This window comes from Salvelinus sp. IW2-2015, linkage group LG4q.1:29 (assembly GCF_002910315.2).
Source record: "Salvelinus sp. IW2-2015 linkage group LG4q.1:29, ASM291031v2, whole genome shotgun sequence".
Classification (NCBI taxonomy): Eukaryota; Metazoa; Chordata; class Actinopteri; order Salmoniformes; family Salmonidae; genus Salvelinus; species Salvelinus sp. IW2-2015.
Genome location: NC_036842.1, coordinates 86,869,558 through 86,884,605, shown reverse-complemented (window position 1 = coordinate 86,884,605; position 15,048 = coordinate 86,869,558). Strand labels below are relative to the sequence as shown.

The 15,048-nt window shown below is 43.1% G+C and overlaps 1 protein-coding gene across 1 annotated transcript in view; it reads right to left on the bottom strand.

Annotated features, from left to right (window-relative positions):
• Positions 1-14,235, bottom strand: part of LOC111962725 (kit ligand-like) — a 41,691-nt gene extending 27,456 nt beyond the window's left edge. Inside the window, exon 1 of the mRNA XM_023986027.2 lies at positions 13,936-14,235. Within this exon, the coding sequence (XP_023841795.1) occupies positions 13,936-13,950 (15 nt within the window). The 5' untranslated portion in view covers positions 13,951-14,235. The remainder of the gene's footprint in view (positions 1-13,935) is intronic.
• Positions 14,236-15,048: the final 813 nt, after the last annotated feature.

Sequence of the window (15,048 nt, the reverse complement as noted above, 5' to 3'; positions counted from 1 at the left end):
AAAGGAGTGGGTGAGTCGAAAGGAAAGTAGTGGGCATGTGGAAAGGAGTGGGTGTGTTGAAAGGAAAGTAGTGGGCATGTGGAAAGGAGTGGGTGTGTCAAGTGCTCTGCTATAGGTTAGACATTTTGGATTGAGCTGTTTTTTTTCTTCCATTTCTTACCACGTAACTACTTCTGTTTTTCAGCCAGAGGAGAAGTCAGTCGTATTTTACTGTTAGTTTTACACAAATAATTGTACATTTTCAGTTATAAAACTGAAGATTGTTTATTTTTATTTAAAAGTACTGATGATGGGTGTACTCTTGCTTCTTGCGTTATATACGAGTGCTTACTGTGACTGTCACCCTGATACTTCCCATGCCGTTGTCGGACAGTAGTCCCACTGGGCACACACTGGTTGTATCAATGTTGTTTCCACGTCATTTCAATGAAATTACATTGAACTAATGTGGACTTGATGTCTGTGCTCAGTGGGGTGTTTGGCAAGCTAGAGTGAAGTGTACTGTGTCCCAGTGTTGTTGCCTTTCATGYCCTCCTCATTGAGTAGTAGACTGTATGTATTGTATGCATCAAGGTGACATCTAGATGGTTACCAATATTGGTTATTTCTTGTTTAGGCTGCTATCATGCTTGAAATAAAATAATAGTCGCCGGCTTATTGACTTGTCCTGCAGTCCAATCAGCGCAATTAGCTGATTCGTTTGACACACCCACTCAGACATACTCCTGTTGCCATATTGGGCTGCAGTTACCCATACTTGCCCTAGACTGCAGTGCATCCTGCATACAGACAGGCCGTGTGTTCGTAATACACACAAGTGTAAAGGAATGAACAAGAATATGTACATATAAATATATGGATGAGCGATGGCCGAACGGCATAGGCAAGATGCAGTAGATGGTATAGAGTACAGTATATACATATGAGATGAGTAATGTAGGGTATGTAAACATAAAAAAAAGTGGCATTGTTTAAAGTGACTAGTGATACATTTATTACATCCACATTTTAATTATTAAAGTGGTTAGAGATTCGAGTCAGTATGTTGGCAGCAGCCACTCAATGTTAGTGATGGCTGTTTAACAGTCTGATGGCCTTGAGATAGAAGCTGTTTTTCAGTCTCTCGGTCCCAGCTTTGATGCACCTGTACTGACCTGCCTTCTGGATGATAACGGGGTGAACAGGCAGTGGCTCGGGTGAATGTTGTCCTTGATGATCTTTTTGGCCTTTCTGTGACATCGGGTGCTGTAGGTGTCCTGGAGGGCAGGTAGTTTGCTCCCGGTGATGCGTTGTGCAGACCTCACTACCCTCTGGAGAGCCTTACGGTTATGGGCGGAGCAGTTGCCATACCAGGTGGTGAAACAGCCCGACAGGATGCTCTCGATTGTGCATCTGTAAAATTTTGTGAGGGTTTTTGGTGACAAGCCACATTTCTTCAGCCTCCTGAGGCGCTGTTGCGCCTTCTTCACCACGCTGTCTGTGTGGGTGGACCATTTCAGTTTGTCCGTGATGTGTACGCCGAGGAACTTAAAACTTTCCACCTTCTCCACTACTGTCCCGTCGATGTGGATAGGGGGGTGCTCCCTCTGCTGTTTCCTGAAGTCCACGATCATCTCTTTGTTTTGTTGACGTTGAGTGTGAGGTTATTTTCCTGACAGCACACTCCGAGGGCCCTCACCTCCTCCCTGTAGGCCGTCTTGTCATTGTTGGTAATCAAGCCTACCACTGTAGTGTCGTCTGCAAACTTGATTTTTTTAAATATCTTTTTTATTTCACCTTTATTTAACCAGGTAGGCTAGTTGAGAACAAGTTCTCATTTACAACTGCGACCTGGCCAAGATAAAGCATAGCAGTGTGAACAGACAACAACACAGAGTTACACATGGAGTAAACAATAAACAAGTCAATAACACAGTAGGAAAAAAAMCAAAATGAGTCTATATACATTGTGTGCAAAAGGCATGAGGTAGGCAATAAATAGGCCATAGGAGTGAATAATTACAATTTAGCAGATTAACACTGGAGTGATAAATCATCAGATGATCATGAGCAAGTAGAGATACTGGTGTGCAAAAGAGCAGAAAAATAAATAAATAAAAAAACAGTAAGGGGGGGTGACTAAGGTAAATTGGGTGGTGTAGTTTACAGATGGACTATGTACAGCTGCAGCGATCGGTTAGCTGCTCGATAGCAGATTTTAAAGTTGTTGAGGAGAATAAAAGTCTCCAACTTCAGGATTTTTGCAATTCGTTCCAGTCGCAGCAGCAGAGAACTGGAAGGAAGGCGCCAAATGAGGTTTGGCTTGGGATGATCAGTGAGATAACCTGCTGGAGCGCGTCTCGGGTGGTAGTAGCCATCGTGACCATGAACGAGATAAGGCGGAGCTTTACCTAGCATGGACTTATAGATGACCTGGAGCCAGTGGGTCTGGCGACGAATATGTAGCGAGGGCCAGCCGACTAGAGCATACAGGTCGCAGTGGTGGGTGGTATAAGGTGTTTTAGTAACAAAACGGATGGCACTATGATAAACTGCATCTAGTTTGCTGAGTAGAGTATTGGAAGCTATTTTGTAGATGACATCGCCGAAGTCGAGGATCGGTAGGATAGTCAGTTTTACTAGGGTGAGTTTSGCGGCGTGAGTGAAGGAGGCTTTGTTGCRAAATAGAAAGCCGATTCTTGATTTGATTTTGGATTGGAGATGTTTAWTATGWGTCTRGAAGGAGAGTTTACAGTCTAGCCAGACACCTAGGTATTTATAGATGTCCACATATTCTAGGTCGGAACCGTCCAGGGTGGTGATGCTAGTCGGGCTGGCGGGTGCAGGCAGCGAACGGTTGAAAAGCATGCATTTGGTTTTACTAGCGTTTAAGARCAGTTGGAGGCCACGGAAGGAGTGCTGTATGGCATTGAAGCTTGTTTGGAGGTTAGATAGCACAGTGTCCAAGGAAGGGCCAGAAGTATACAGAATGGTGTCGTCTGCGTAGAGGTGGATCAGGGAATCGGCCGCAGCAAGAGCAACATCATTGATATATACAGAGAAAAGAGTCGGCCCGAGAATTGAACCCTGTGGTACCCCCATAGAGACTGCCAGAGGACCGGACAACATGCCCTCCGATTTGACACACTGAACTCTGTCTGCAAAGTAGTTGGTGAACCAGGCAAGGCAGTCATYAGAAAAACCGAGGCTACTGAGTCTGCCGATAAGAATATGGTGATTGACAGAGTCGAAAGCCTTGGCCAGGTCGATGAAGACGGCTGCACAGTACTGTCTTTTATCAATGGCGGTTATGATATCGTTTAGTACCTTGAGCGTGGCTGAGGTGCACCCGTGACCGGCTCGGAAACCGGATTGCACAGCGGAGAAGGTACGRTGGGATTCGAGATGGTCAGTGATCTGTTTATTAACTTGGCTTTCGAAGACCTTAGATAGGCAGGGCAGGATGGATATAGGTCTGTAACAGTTTGGRTCCAGGGTGTCTCCCCCTTTGAAGAGGGGGATGACCGCGGCAGCTTTCCAATCCTTGGGGATCTCAGACGATATGAAAGACAGGTTGAACAGGCTGGTAATAGGGGTTGCGACAATGGCGGCGGATAGTTTCAGAAATAGAGGGTCTAGATTGTCAAGCCCAGTTGATTTGTATGGGTCCAGGTTTTGCAGCTCTTTCAGGACATCTGCTATCTGGATTTGGGTAAAGGAGAAGCTGGGGACGCTTGGGCGAGTAGCTTCGGGGGGGCCGGAGCTGTTGGCCGAGGTTGGACTAGCCAGGTGGAAGGCATGGCCAGCCGTTGAGAAATGCTTGTTGAAGTTTTCGATTATCATGGATTTATCGGTGGTGACCGTGTTACCTAGCCTCAGTGCAGTGGGCAGCTGGGAGGAAGTGCTCTTGTTCTCCATGGACTTTACAGTGTCCCAGAACGTTTTGGAGTTAGAGCTACAGGATGCAAATTTCTGCTTGAAAAAGCTAGCCTTTGCTTTCCTGACTGACTGCGTGTATTGGTTCCTGACTTCCCTGAACAGTTGCATATCGCGGGGACTATTCGATGCTATTGCAGTCCGCCACAGGATGTTTTTGTGCTGGTCGAGGGCAGTCAGGTCTGGAGTGAACCAAGGGCTATATCTGTTCTTAGTTCCGCATTTTTTGAACAGGGCATGCTTATCTAAGATGGTGAGGAAGTTACTTTTAAAGAATGACCAGGCATCCTCAACTGACGTGATGAGGTCAATATCCTTCCAGGATACCCGGGCCAGGTCAATTAGAAAGGCCTGCTCGCAGAAGTGTTTTAGGGAGCGTTTGACAGTGATGAGGGGTGGTCGTTTGACCGCGGACCCGTAGCGGATACAGGCAATGAGGCAGCGATCGCTGAGATCTTGATTGAAGACAGCAGAGGTGTATTTGGAGGGCAAGTTGGTCAGGATAATGTCTATGAGGGTGCCCATGTTTACGGATTTAGGGTTGTACCTGGTGGGTTCCTTGATGATTTGTGTGAGATTGAGGGCATCTAGCTTAGATTGTAGGACTGCCGGGGTATTGAGCATATCCCAGTTTAGGTCACCTAGCAAACTCTAAAGCTAGATGGGGGGCGATCAATTCACAAATGGTGTCCAGGGCACAGCTGGGAGCTGAGGGGGGTCGGTAGCAGGCGGCAACAGTGAGAGACTTATTTCTGAGAGATTAATTTTTAAAATTAAAGTTCGAACTGTTTGGGCATAGACCTGGAAAGTATGACAAACTTTGCAGGCTATCTCTGCAGTAGATTGCAACTCTCCCCTTTGGCAGTTCTATCTTGGCGAAAGTGTTATAGTTGTGGTATGGAAATCTCAGAATTTTTGGTGGCCTTCCTAAGCCAGGATTCGGACACGGCAAGGACATCAGGTTGCAGAGTGTGCTAAAGCGTGAGTAACAAAACTTAGGGAGGAGGCTTCTGATGTTGACATGCATGAGCCAAGGCTTTTCATCACAGAAGTCAACAAATGAGGTGCGGGGACATGCAGGCCTGGTGTTACCTCACATCACCGAGAACAAGAGAGTAGTAGGATGAGCGGCTAAAGGCTATCAAAACTGGTCGCTAAGCGTTGGGACAAAGAATAAAAGAGAGATTTGGCGTGTAGAATAATTCGGGCATATGTGCAGACAGTGTATTGGTCGGCTACACGGAGGGTAACCAGGCACCGGGTGATGATAAGAGAGATTGTATCTCTGGACATGCTGGTTATAATGGGTGATGTCACCGCATGAGTGGGTGGTGGGACAAAGGAGGTGTCAGAGGTATGAAGAGTGGAACTAGGGGCTCCATTGTAAACTAAAACAATGATAACTAACCTGAACAACAGTATACAAGGCATATTGACATTCGAGAGAGACATACAGCGAGGCATAAAGTAATAACAGGTATTGTTTGGTTAGAGCTAGCTAAGACAACAGGTGAGACAACAGCAGCTAATCAGCTAACAGCAGGTAAAATGGCGATGACTACGCAGAGAGGTGTCGGATTAACTACACCCAGAGCCTGAGTGATGATTGAGTTGGAGGCGTGCATGGCCACGCAGTCATGGGTGAACAGGGAGTACAGGAGAGGGCTGAGCAGGCAGCCTTGTGGGGGAGGATCAGCGGGGTGGAGATGTTGATTCCTACCTTCACCACCTGGGGGTGGCCCATCAGGAAGTCCAGGACCCAGTTGCACAGGGAGGGGTCGAGACCCAGGGTCTCGAGCTTAATGACGAGTTTTGAAGGGACTATAGTGTTAAATTTGTGTTGTTTGAACTATCGGTCTGGTTCTAAAACGGTGTGACGTTAATCGTCTTCCCCTGTTGCGTTCCTCATAACGAGACTTTTCACTGTGACTGACAATGTTGTTTTCCCTTCCTGAAAACAGAGGCAGCCCAACCCAGTGCTAAGAGATTGTAAGAGATATGGATCTGAAATATATTGGAACAAACTCAAAACTCAATGAGGCAGAGCACTACTCTATTGCTCTTAAGTAACCCTTGATATCTGCAGCTGCAGCAATAAACAAACTATTATCAGGAAGTTAATAAAAACTTTGATAACCATAGGGTCTACTATTCTCATGGTACAATATTACGCATATTTCAGAGTTTAAAGTCACGGAGCCGCGATACACAGCTCTGAGACCACCGTACACCCCAACCACGCACCAACCTACGCCGCTCCATTCATTTGAATGTGGTGACAGTTGGAGAAATTGCTTGAGTTGTGCTGCAAATTCTTAAAGTATGAAAGCCAATGGTCCAATATTCTAGAACACTGCTGTGTGGACGCGTACCAATTTTGGACTCTGATAAGCGCTTTAGCCTTTAGTCTGAGCTACTGCATTTACTGCCAACAGCCATCGAGGTTGTCTGAGTATGGACTTAGTGCTATAAACAACGCCAAAATAAGTTCACAGTGATCAGAGCGCTACTGGTGAGAGGATGTAAAAAATAACTAAACCAAGCAAACCTACTGTATTCTACACAGGTAGGACCTATGTATAGCACTGAGGAGGCTGGTGGGAGGAGCTATAGGCGGACGGGCTCATTGTAATGGCTGGAATATAATATATGGAACATGTGAGTCAAACGTGGTTTCATCTGTTCCATACCGTTCCATTAATTCCATTCCAGTATTTACGATGAGCCTGTCCTTCTATAGCTCCTCCCACCAGCCTCCTCTGATGTAGCACTAACACAATAGGAGATTCTTAGAGGCTATCCCCCTGGCTTTGGCAGGGCATTACAGGCTCCTACAAACGTGCTGCTTGGTCAGTCAAGTTTTTGTTTTGCCTTAAGAAACAACTAATATTTAACTTAGTGCCGGTGCTTCTCACGTACTTCAAGTCTGGTCGAAGAGTTACTTTAGCACAATAAGCCTCTCTAACACCAGTCTATATAGGTTTAAAGTTGGTCAAAAGTCATGACAATAATGCTATTAGTCTCAGCAGGGCCACAGGTTGAATTAGCATACCTGAGCTGCTTACAGATCAACCAGTCTAACCTAAAATGACTAGCATTCCCAGGCATGTGGAGTCTAGAGCTCAGGAGACGTTGACTGTGTCTGAAATGGCACCCTGCTCCCTTTAATAGTACACTACTTTGGACATATCTCACTCAATTCATTGCCTCGTTAACTCTCTGGCTGGACTACTAACTCTTCCTGAACGTGCCCACCCGGCTCTCTTCAGGGGGCGCATCGTAAAGCAGAGATGTGAACGGACTGTCAGCATGTGACCTCTCTATGCACCCCCAGTGTCTCCACGGGCCCACAGGGCACCAAATTCTAAGGAAGCGTGTAAGCTGGGAGAATGGGTATGGATCTGGGGGTTAGGAGCACGAAAGAAAGTAAACTGATATACCCAGCCTTTTTGTGGTCTGGGAAACCTTGACTGCTGAGGCATTGGGGACCTTTGAGGAGGTTTCTGAGCACACATAAAAACAACCTAGGATGTATGTGTAGCATTTACAGTATCTGTCGAATGTCAATGGTGCTTTTTTTCTTGGGAAACGCTCAAAGTTACGCACCTTACCTCACACCACATTATTTTCTTGACAGCCAAACAGAATAATATGCACATTGCACACATCCTGCATCTTATTATCCTTTTATAGCTATGTTCAATGTTTCTATTGCAGCAGCTGCAGACTATTGCGCAATATGTTTTTTTAAATAAGTGATTATTAGTTGACGTGATAAAAAATAAGGAAGGCAAATGAAAGAATGGAATGGTTCCTGTTTTCTGTCAGGTACCATACATCTGCCAAAACTATGAGTGACTTATTGTAGTCAATAAAGCTTTGTTACAATATATTCCCAGGATGTATTTAATGATTTAATATAACCATGCAAGTTATTGAGAAACACTGGGTACTGTAGGCTGTATATCACAGGCATACCAAAGGGTGCACATTTTCACAGATAGTATGCACAATGTATTTGTCAGTTGCTGAGCAGAATTTTCTGTGTGCAGAAACAGGTAGGCTAGTCTAGATGTAAGAAGTTCAATTATACTAACTGGGTTAGGGAAAAGTTTTACTGGCTCAAAGAAAGATTAGGCTACAGTTAAGTCCACACTAAGTCCACATTGTAGGCCAGTGGCGATTGGTGCCGTTTAAGATGAGGGAGGACAATTATTTACTTAATGAGCATGGCCTTATTTCTGTTACATCATATTGGGTGACAGTCATTCATATTCCATTCACCCAGTTCAATGTAACATCAATAGGTTTAGGCCACTACATGATACTCAAATTTTACCTATACCCATCATGAGGTTGCTTTCTGTGAATGAAAGTTTACAACGTAGGTGGTGCACAAGTCCAGAGAAATTTGAGTAATCAAGGTGACAGGGGGTGGATCAGCTTTAATATTGCAGACAGACTGTAGTTTCCATCAATGTAATTGTCTGCATCATTTCCAATCACCCATATATTTTTGGGGTAAATATATATATTTATATATATATATATATACAGTGGGGAGAACAAGTATTTGATACACTGCCGATTTTGCCGATTTTCCTACTTACAAAGCATGTAGAGGTCTGTAATTTTTATCATAGGTACACTTCAACTGTGAGAGACGGAATCTAAAACAAAAATCACGAAAATCACATTGTATGATTTTTAAGTATTAATTAGCATTTTATTGCATGACATAAGTATTGATACATCAGAAAAGCAGAACTTAATATTTGGTACAGAATCCTTTGTTTGCAATTACAGAGATCATACGTTTCCTGTAGTTCTTGACCAGGTTTGCACACACTGCAGCAGGGATTTTGGCCACTCTCCATACAGACCTCTCCCAGATCCTTCAGGTTTCGGGGCTGTCGCTGGGCAATACGGACTTTCAGCTCCCCCAAAGATTTTCTATTGGTTCAGGTCTGAGACTGGCTAGGCCACTCCAGGACCTTGAGATACTTCTTACGGAGCCACTCCTTAGTTCCCTGCTGTGTGTTTCGGGTCGTTGTCATGCTGGAAGACCCGCCACGACCCATCATCTGCTCTTACTGAGGAAGGAGGTGTTGGCTAAGATCTCGCAATACATGGCCCATCCTCTCCCCTCAATACGGTGCAGTCGTCCTGTCCCTTTGCAGAAAAGCATCCCCAAAGAATGATGTTTCCACCTCCATGCTTCACGGTTGGGATGGTGTTGCTTGGGTGTGTACTCATCCTTCTTCTTCTCCAACACGGCGAGTGGAAGTTTAACCAAAAAGCTCTATTTTTGAATCATCAGACCACATGACCTCTCTCCATTCCTCCTCTGATCATCCAGATGGTCATTGGAAACTTCAGATGGGCTGGACATGCGCCTGCTTGAGCAGGGGGACCTTGTGTGCGCTGCAGGATTTTAATCCATGACGGCGTAGTGTGTTACTAATGTTTTCTTTGAGACTGTGGTCCAGCTCTCTTCAGGTCATTGACCAGGTCCTGCCGTGTAGTTCTGGGCTGATCCTCACCTTCCTCATGATCATTGATGCCCACGAGTGAGATCTTTGCATGGAGCCCCAGACCGAGGTGATTGACCATCATCTTGAACTTCTTCTATTTCTTCTATTTTCTAATAATTGCGCCAACGTTGTGCTTCTCATCAAAGCTGCTTGCCTATTGTCCTGTAGCATCCCAGCCTTGTCAGGTCTAATCAATTTTATCCCTGATGTCCTTACACAGCTCTCTGGTCTTGGCCATTGTGGAGAGGTTGGAGTCTGTTTGATTGAGTGTGTGGACAGGTGCTTTTATACAGGTAACGAGTTCAAAAGGTGCAGTTAATACAGGTAATGAGTGGAGAACAGGAGGGCTTCTTAAAGAAAACTAACAGGTCTGTGAGAGCCGGAATTCTTACTGGTTGGTAGGTGATCAAATACTTATGTCATGCAATAAAATGCAAATGAATTACTTAAAATCATACAATGTGATTTTCTGGATTTTTGTTTTAGATTCCGTCTCTCACAGTTTGAAGTGTACCTATGATAAAAATTACAGACCTCTACATGCTTTGTAAGTAGGAAAACCTGCAAAATCAGGCAGTGTATCAAATACTTGTTCTCCCCACTGTACTACACATATACATATAAACTGCATACATATACACATCACACCGTTCAAAAAGTTGGGTCACTTAGAAATGTCCTTGTTTTGAAAAAAAAAGAAAAGCCTTTTTTGTCCATTAAAAAACATCAAATTGATCAGTAATACAGTGTAGACATTGTTAATGTTGTAATGACTATTGTAGCGTGAAACGGCATATTTTATGAGAATCTACACTGTCACGCCCTGACCTTAGAGAGCCTTTTATGTTTCTATTTGGTTTGGTTTGGTTTGGGTGTGACTTGGGTTGGCCTTCTTATGTCTTTGTTCTATATTGTTTATTTCTATGTTTTGGCCGGGTAGGGTTCTCAATCAGGGACAGCTGTCTATCGTTGTCTCTGATTGAGAACCATACTTAGGTAGCCCTTTTTCCCTCCTTTCGTTGTGGGAGGTTGACTTTGTTAGAGGCATCATAGCCTATGTTAAGCTTCACGGTCGTTTCATTGTTTTGTTGTTTTGTTGGAGACATTTACCTAAATAAACAGAAATGTACGCTTACCACGCTGCGCTTTGGTCTACTTCAGTCAACGGCCGTGACATACATAGGCGTACAGAAACCCATTATCAGCAACCATCACTCCTGTGTTCCAATGGCACGTTGCGTTAGCTAATCCAAGTTTATAATTTTAATAGGCTAGTTGATCATTAGAAAACCCTTTTGCTATTATGTTAGCACAGCTGAAAACGGTTGTCCTGATTAAAGAAGCAATAAAACTGGTCTTCTTTAGACTAGTTGAGTATCTGGAGTATCAGCATTTGTGGGTTTGATTACAGGCTCAAAACAAAGAACTTTATTCTGAAACTCGTCAGTCTATTCTTGTTCTGAGAAATGAAGGCTATTCCAAGCGAGAAATTGCAAAGAAACTGAAGATCTCGTACAATGCTGTGTACTACTCCCTTCACAGAACAGCGCAAACTGGCTCTAACCAGAATAGAAAGAGGAGTGGGAGGCCCCAGGTGCACAACTGAGCAAGAGGACAAGTACATTAGTGTCTAGTTTGAGAAACAGACGTCTCACAAGTCCTCAACTGGCAGCTTCATTAAATAGTTCCCGCAAAACACCAGTCTCAACGTCAACAGTGAAGAGGCGACTCCGGGATGCTGGCCTTCTCAGCAGAGTTCCTCTGTCCAGTGTTTGTGTTCTTTTGCCCATCTTAATATTTTATTTTTTATTGGCCAGTCTGAGATATGGCTTTTTCTTTGCAACTCAGCCTAGAAGAGTTATACTGTACATTCTATATACATTTTACGGACACAATCTATTTTACAATAGTTATATTTTGTTTGTTTTTAGTCCTGGCCTTCCAGGTGACAGATATTGACACATTCAATTTCGCCTTGCAGACTTTTGCCTGCATCTAGCTAATATAGGGTGTAATCATTAGTCCAACAGTTCCAAACAAGAGTTTCTATTGGACAAATTCAGGTATGCTTATCCCCATTTCGTTCAGTTTGCATCCGTTTAAGAAACGTTGTTCAACAGAATTGGGGGAATGAATACACCCCTGATCTCACACAAACACGCTTCACTTTCATAGCAGCCATGTACAAACAGCATGATCCCTTTGATCATTGTATAATTCCTTCTCGTATCTAAGCGCTCTCCTCCTCTCATCTTTTCTCTGTGCTTGTGGACTTCAGTACACAACGGATCAGCTGTCTGTGACCGGGCGAAAAAAAGGTTCCAAGACAAACCTTCACATCATAACCGTTAACCGCTACACACAGCCTACATCGGTGTCACTATAATAACGTCATAGTCAACATAGCTACTAGAACTAACGGGTTAGTAAATCAACTACAATCATCCAGTAGAGTGTACAGTTAGAGCAAGTAGTTTAGCAGTTACACCGGTGGGCCCTGGTGGCAATAAATTAATAAAACCAAAAGCTTACCTTGACATGGAAGAGTTCCAGTGTTGGATAGCCATAGCCAGTTAGCTAACATAGCATCCCTTTCTGTTTGAGCCGGGTGTTTGAGTAGGCTAAACTAGCTATCTGCATTCACTAGTTAAGTAAGTGAAAGTGAAAAAAATACAACGAAATATAGCCAGCACTCTATCTCTCTCTTGGTTCTCCTTCATTTTTTTTGAAATTAATTTGTGCGAAACTGTTCAACTACTGTCTTTCTCTCTCTTTGAGTCAACTACTCACCACATTTTATGCACTGCAGTGCTAGCTAGCTGTAACTTATGCTTTCAGTACTAGATTAATTCTCTGATCCTTTGATTGGGTGGACAACATGTCAGCTCATGCTGCAAGAGCTCTAATGGTAGGAGGATGACCTCTGAAAGTTGTCATAATAACTGCGTAAGTCTATAGAAGGGGGTAAGAACCATGAGCCTCCTAGGTTTTGAAGTCAATGTACCCAGAGGAGGACGGAAACTAGCTGTCCTCCGGCTACACCATGGTGCTACCTTACAGAGTGCTGTTGAGGCTACTGTAGATCTTTATTGCAAAACAGTCTCTTTTAATCAATTATTTGGTGACGTGAATATATTTAGTATAGTTTTATCTAAATATTATAACTTTTTTTGTGTTTCACAATAAAAAAAGAAAGGAAATTAACTGAGGAGGATGGTCCTCCCCTTCCTTCTCTGAGGAGCCTCCACTGGTGTAGGCTATGGGGCTCCCGAGTTGCGCAGTGGTCTATGGCACTGCATTCTCAGTGCAAGAGGTGCCACTACAGTCCCTGGTTCAAATCCATGGTTGTATCACATCCGGCCGTGATTGGGACGGATTTGTTCATAACTGACTTGCTGAGTTAAATAAAGGTTCAATTAAAAAAAAAAAAAAAGAAGAGAAACACCTGATTTCAGTTACGCTTATTTCCGAAGTCTGAATAAAAGGAAAATAGGATGGGATAAGATAGGATAAGATAGGATAAGATAAGATAGGATCAAATTTAATGTCCCCAAGGGGAAAAGTGTCTTAGACACACAGTACTGCTGTATACAAAATATACACATGTACATTGCACACTCAGTATAATACATAAATTGCACATTACACATGTTATACATAGGCCTAGCCTACACACACAAATACACGAACTGAACATGCTATTCAAAATGACATCTTAAGAGGCTGTGTACTACTGAAGCTTTAAGATGTTCCCCATCATTTGTTTCCAAAACCTATTTCCCCTTTCATTTTTCAGTATCCAATACCCCGTATACCAATAGGCATACACATCAAAATACATGTACTAACATCATCCTATGTTTATCACTGTTTATGATTTTATTAACAACCATGTCAAAGCACTTTTCATGACGAAAAGAAAACGATTAGGCGCGAAAATATTTTGTATTATTGGACATAATTGGGATGTACTGTCATTAAAGTCAACATGGGCAAATACAACAGCCACAAAATGTCCATCGTGTCTTATTAATTATGATACAGTATGTCAGAAAACATAGGATGACACCCACACACAATTCCCGTTGGTTGGCATATTCTGTTTGGCCGTATTGGAAAATAGTGAGGAAGGTGCGTAACTTGACAAGCGTTTCCAAAGAAGCTGAGCGTTAAAGGATAGTGCTTCGGCATCATGTCAATGATATTGAATGTAATGTACCCTGCGGTCGGACATCAATCATGGTGTTTCGCATTAAAAGAGGGGGAATGTAAGTAATGAATGACTTTCCTCATGTGTGCATACTTTTCAAAAAATCTGCGGACAGAAATAAGCAAATTCACACCATTCGTTTTCTTCTGACTTGCCACTGGATTACGCACACCGCGCCAGGCGTAATAGGCGTTTATCCAAGAAAGATATGCAAATAAAAGACAGCCTATAACAAGAAAGTGAGTAAGAAAATATGCAATTTCGATGATAACTTACTTTTGGCTTCTTCATATGGAATGAGAGGAGTAAATCCAATGTAAGCGAAACCCTATTTTATCTTACTTCTGCGGGGAGGAAAGGGGTTTTCATCATCCCGTGTGCACATATCCAATGCCCTAGTCAGTAGCCTAGTATCCAAGCAGGGAAAATAATCTTAAACCTTATAAAACGGCTGCAATGAGCTCTGTTGATGATAGGTATGGTATCCAAATATACACATCATAGGGAGCGCATTAACGGATACTGCGAGATCATAGTGAGTTGGTGGCTTTTTTTGACAGGGAAACCCATTTTTATAGTTGCTTCAAGTACCGCCCACAAGAACCGTTCCGGTCAGTCTGCTGAGCTCCAACGTCCATCATACAGTCCTCCTCGACAGCTCCGATGAAAATATTGAGATAAACACCGCTTTACGTTGTGAATGAAACCAATATTACTATATGTAACATATACATATATGCCCACAGTAGCCTTATTATGATAACTTCCATTTGTCTGAAAATACCTGTCCACGCCTCATGTTAGACTGCCCTGCTGGCACATCGCTATGTAGTTTATCGTTGGAACTTGACAGACCGACATTCGAGATGCTGGCACATAAGGGTTTAGACTTTGAACGTCAGGCATGGAAGCATATCGATTTATTGTAGAGGAGTTAAAGTCGTAAAGTCAAACTGGTCCAAATGTACAATAAAAGTCAATAGGAAATGCAGTGGTTAAGCAAGTCATGGTCATATAGCCGGTGAGAAGGGGGTTCTGACCTATCACAATTTATAGGTATGACCATATCAAAAGTTGTATAATATATATATTTTTTCTCATATTACCCACCTTGGCAAAGTAATCTTATGGCTCACATGAGCCTCATTTGAAAAATCATTCAGTTTAGAAAATGTTCATTTGAAAAACAATACACATTTCTTACAAAACTTCAGTAGGTTATATGTGGCCCCTAGCACACTTCACTTATTGGCACCATAAGATTAATATAATCATAACTGTTTTATTGCAACAATATCCTTTAGAAAGCTTTGTCAATATTGTATCGACTTTACTACACCTTGTGACCACTGAGAGGTTCAGATCACTTGGAGCAATGGCTAAGCTGTT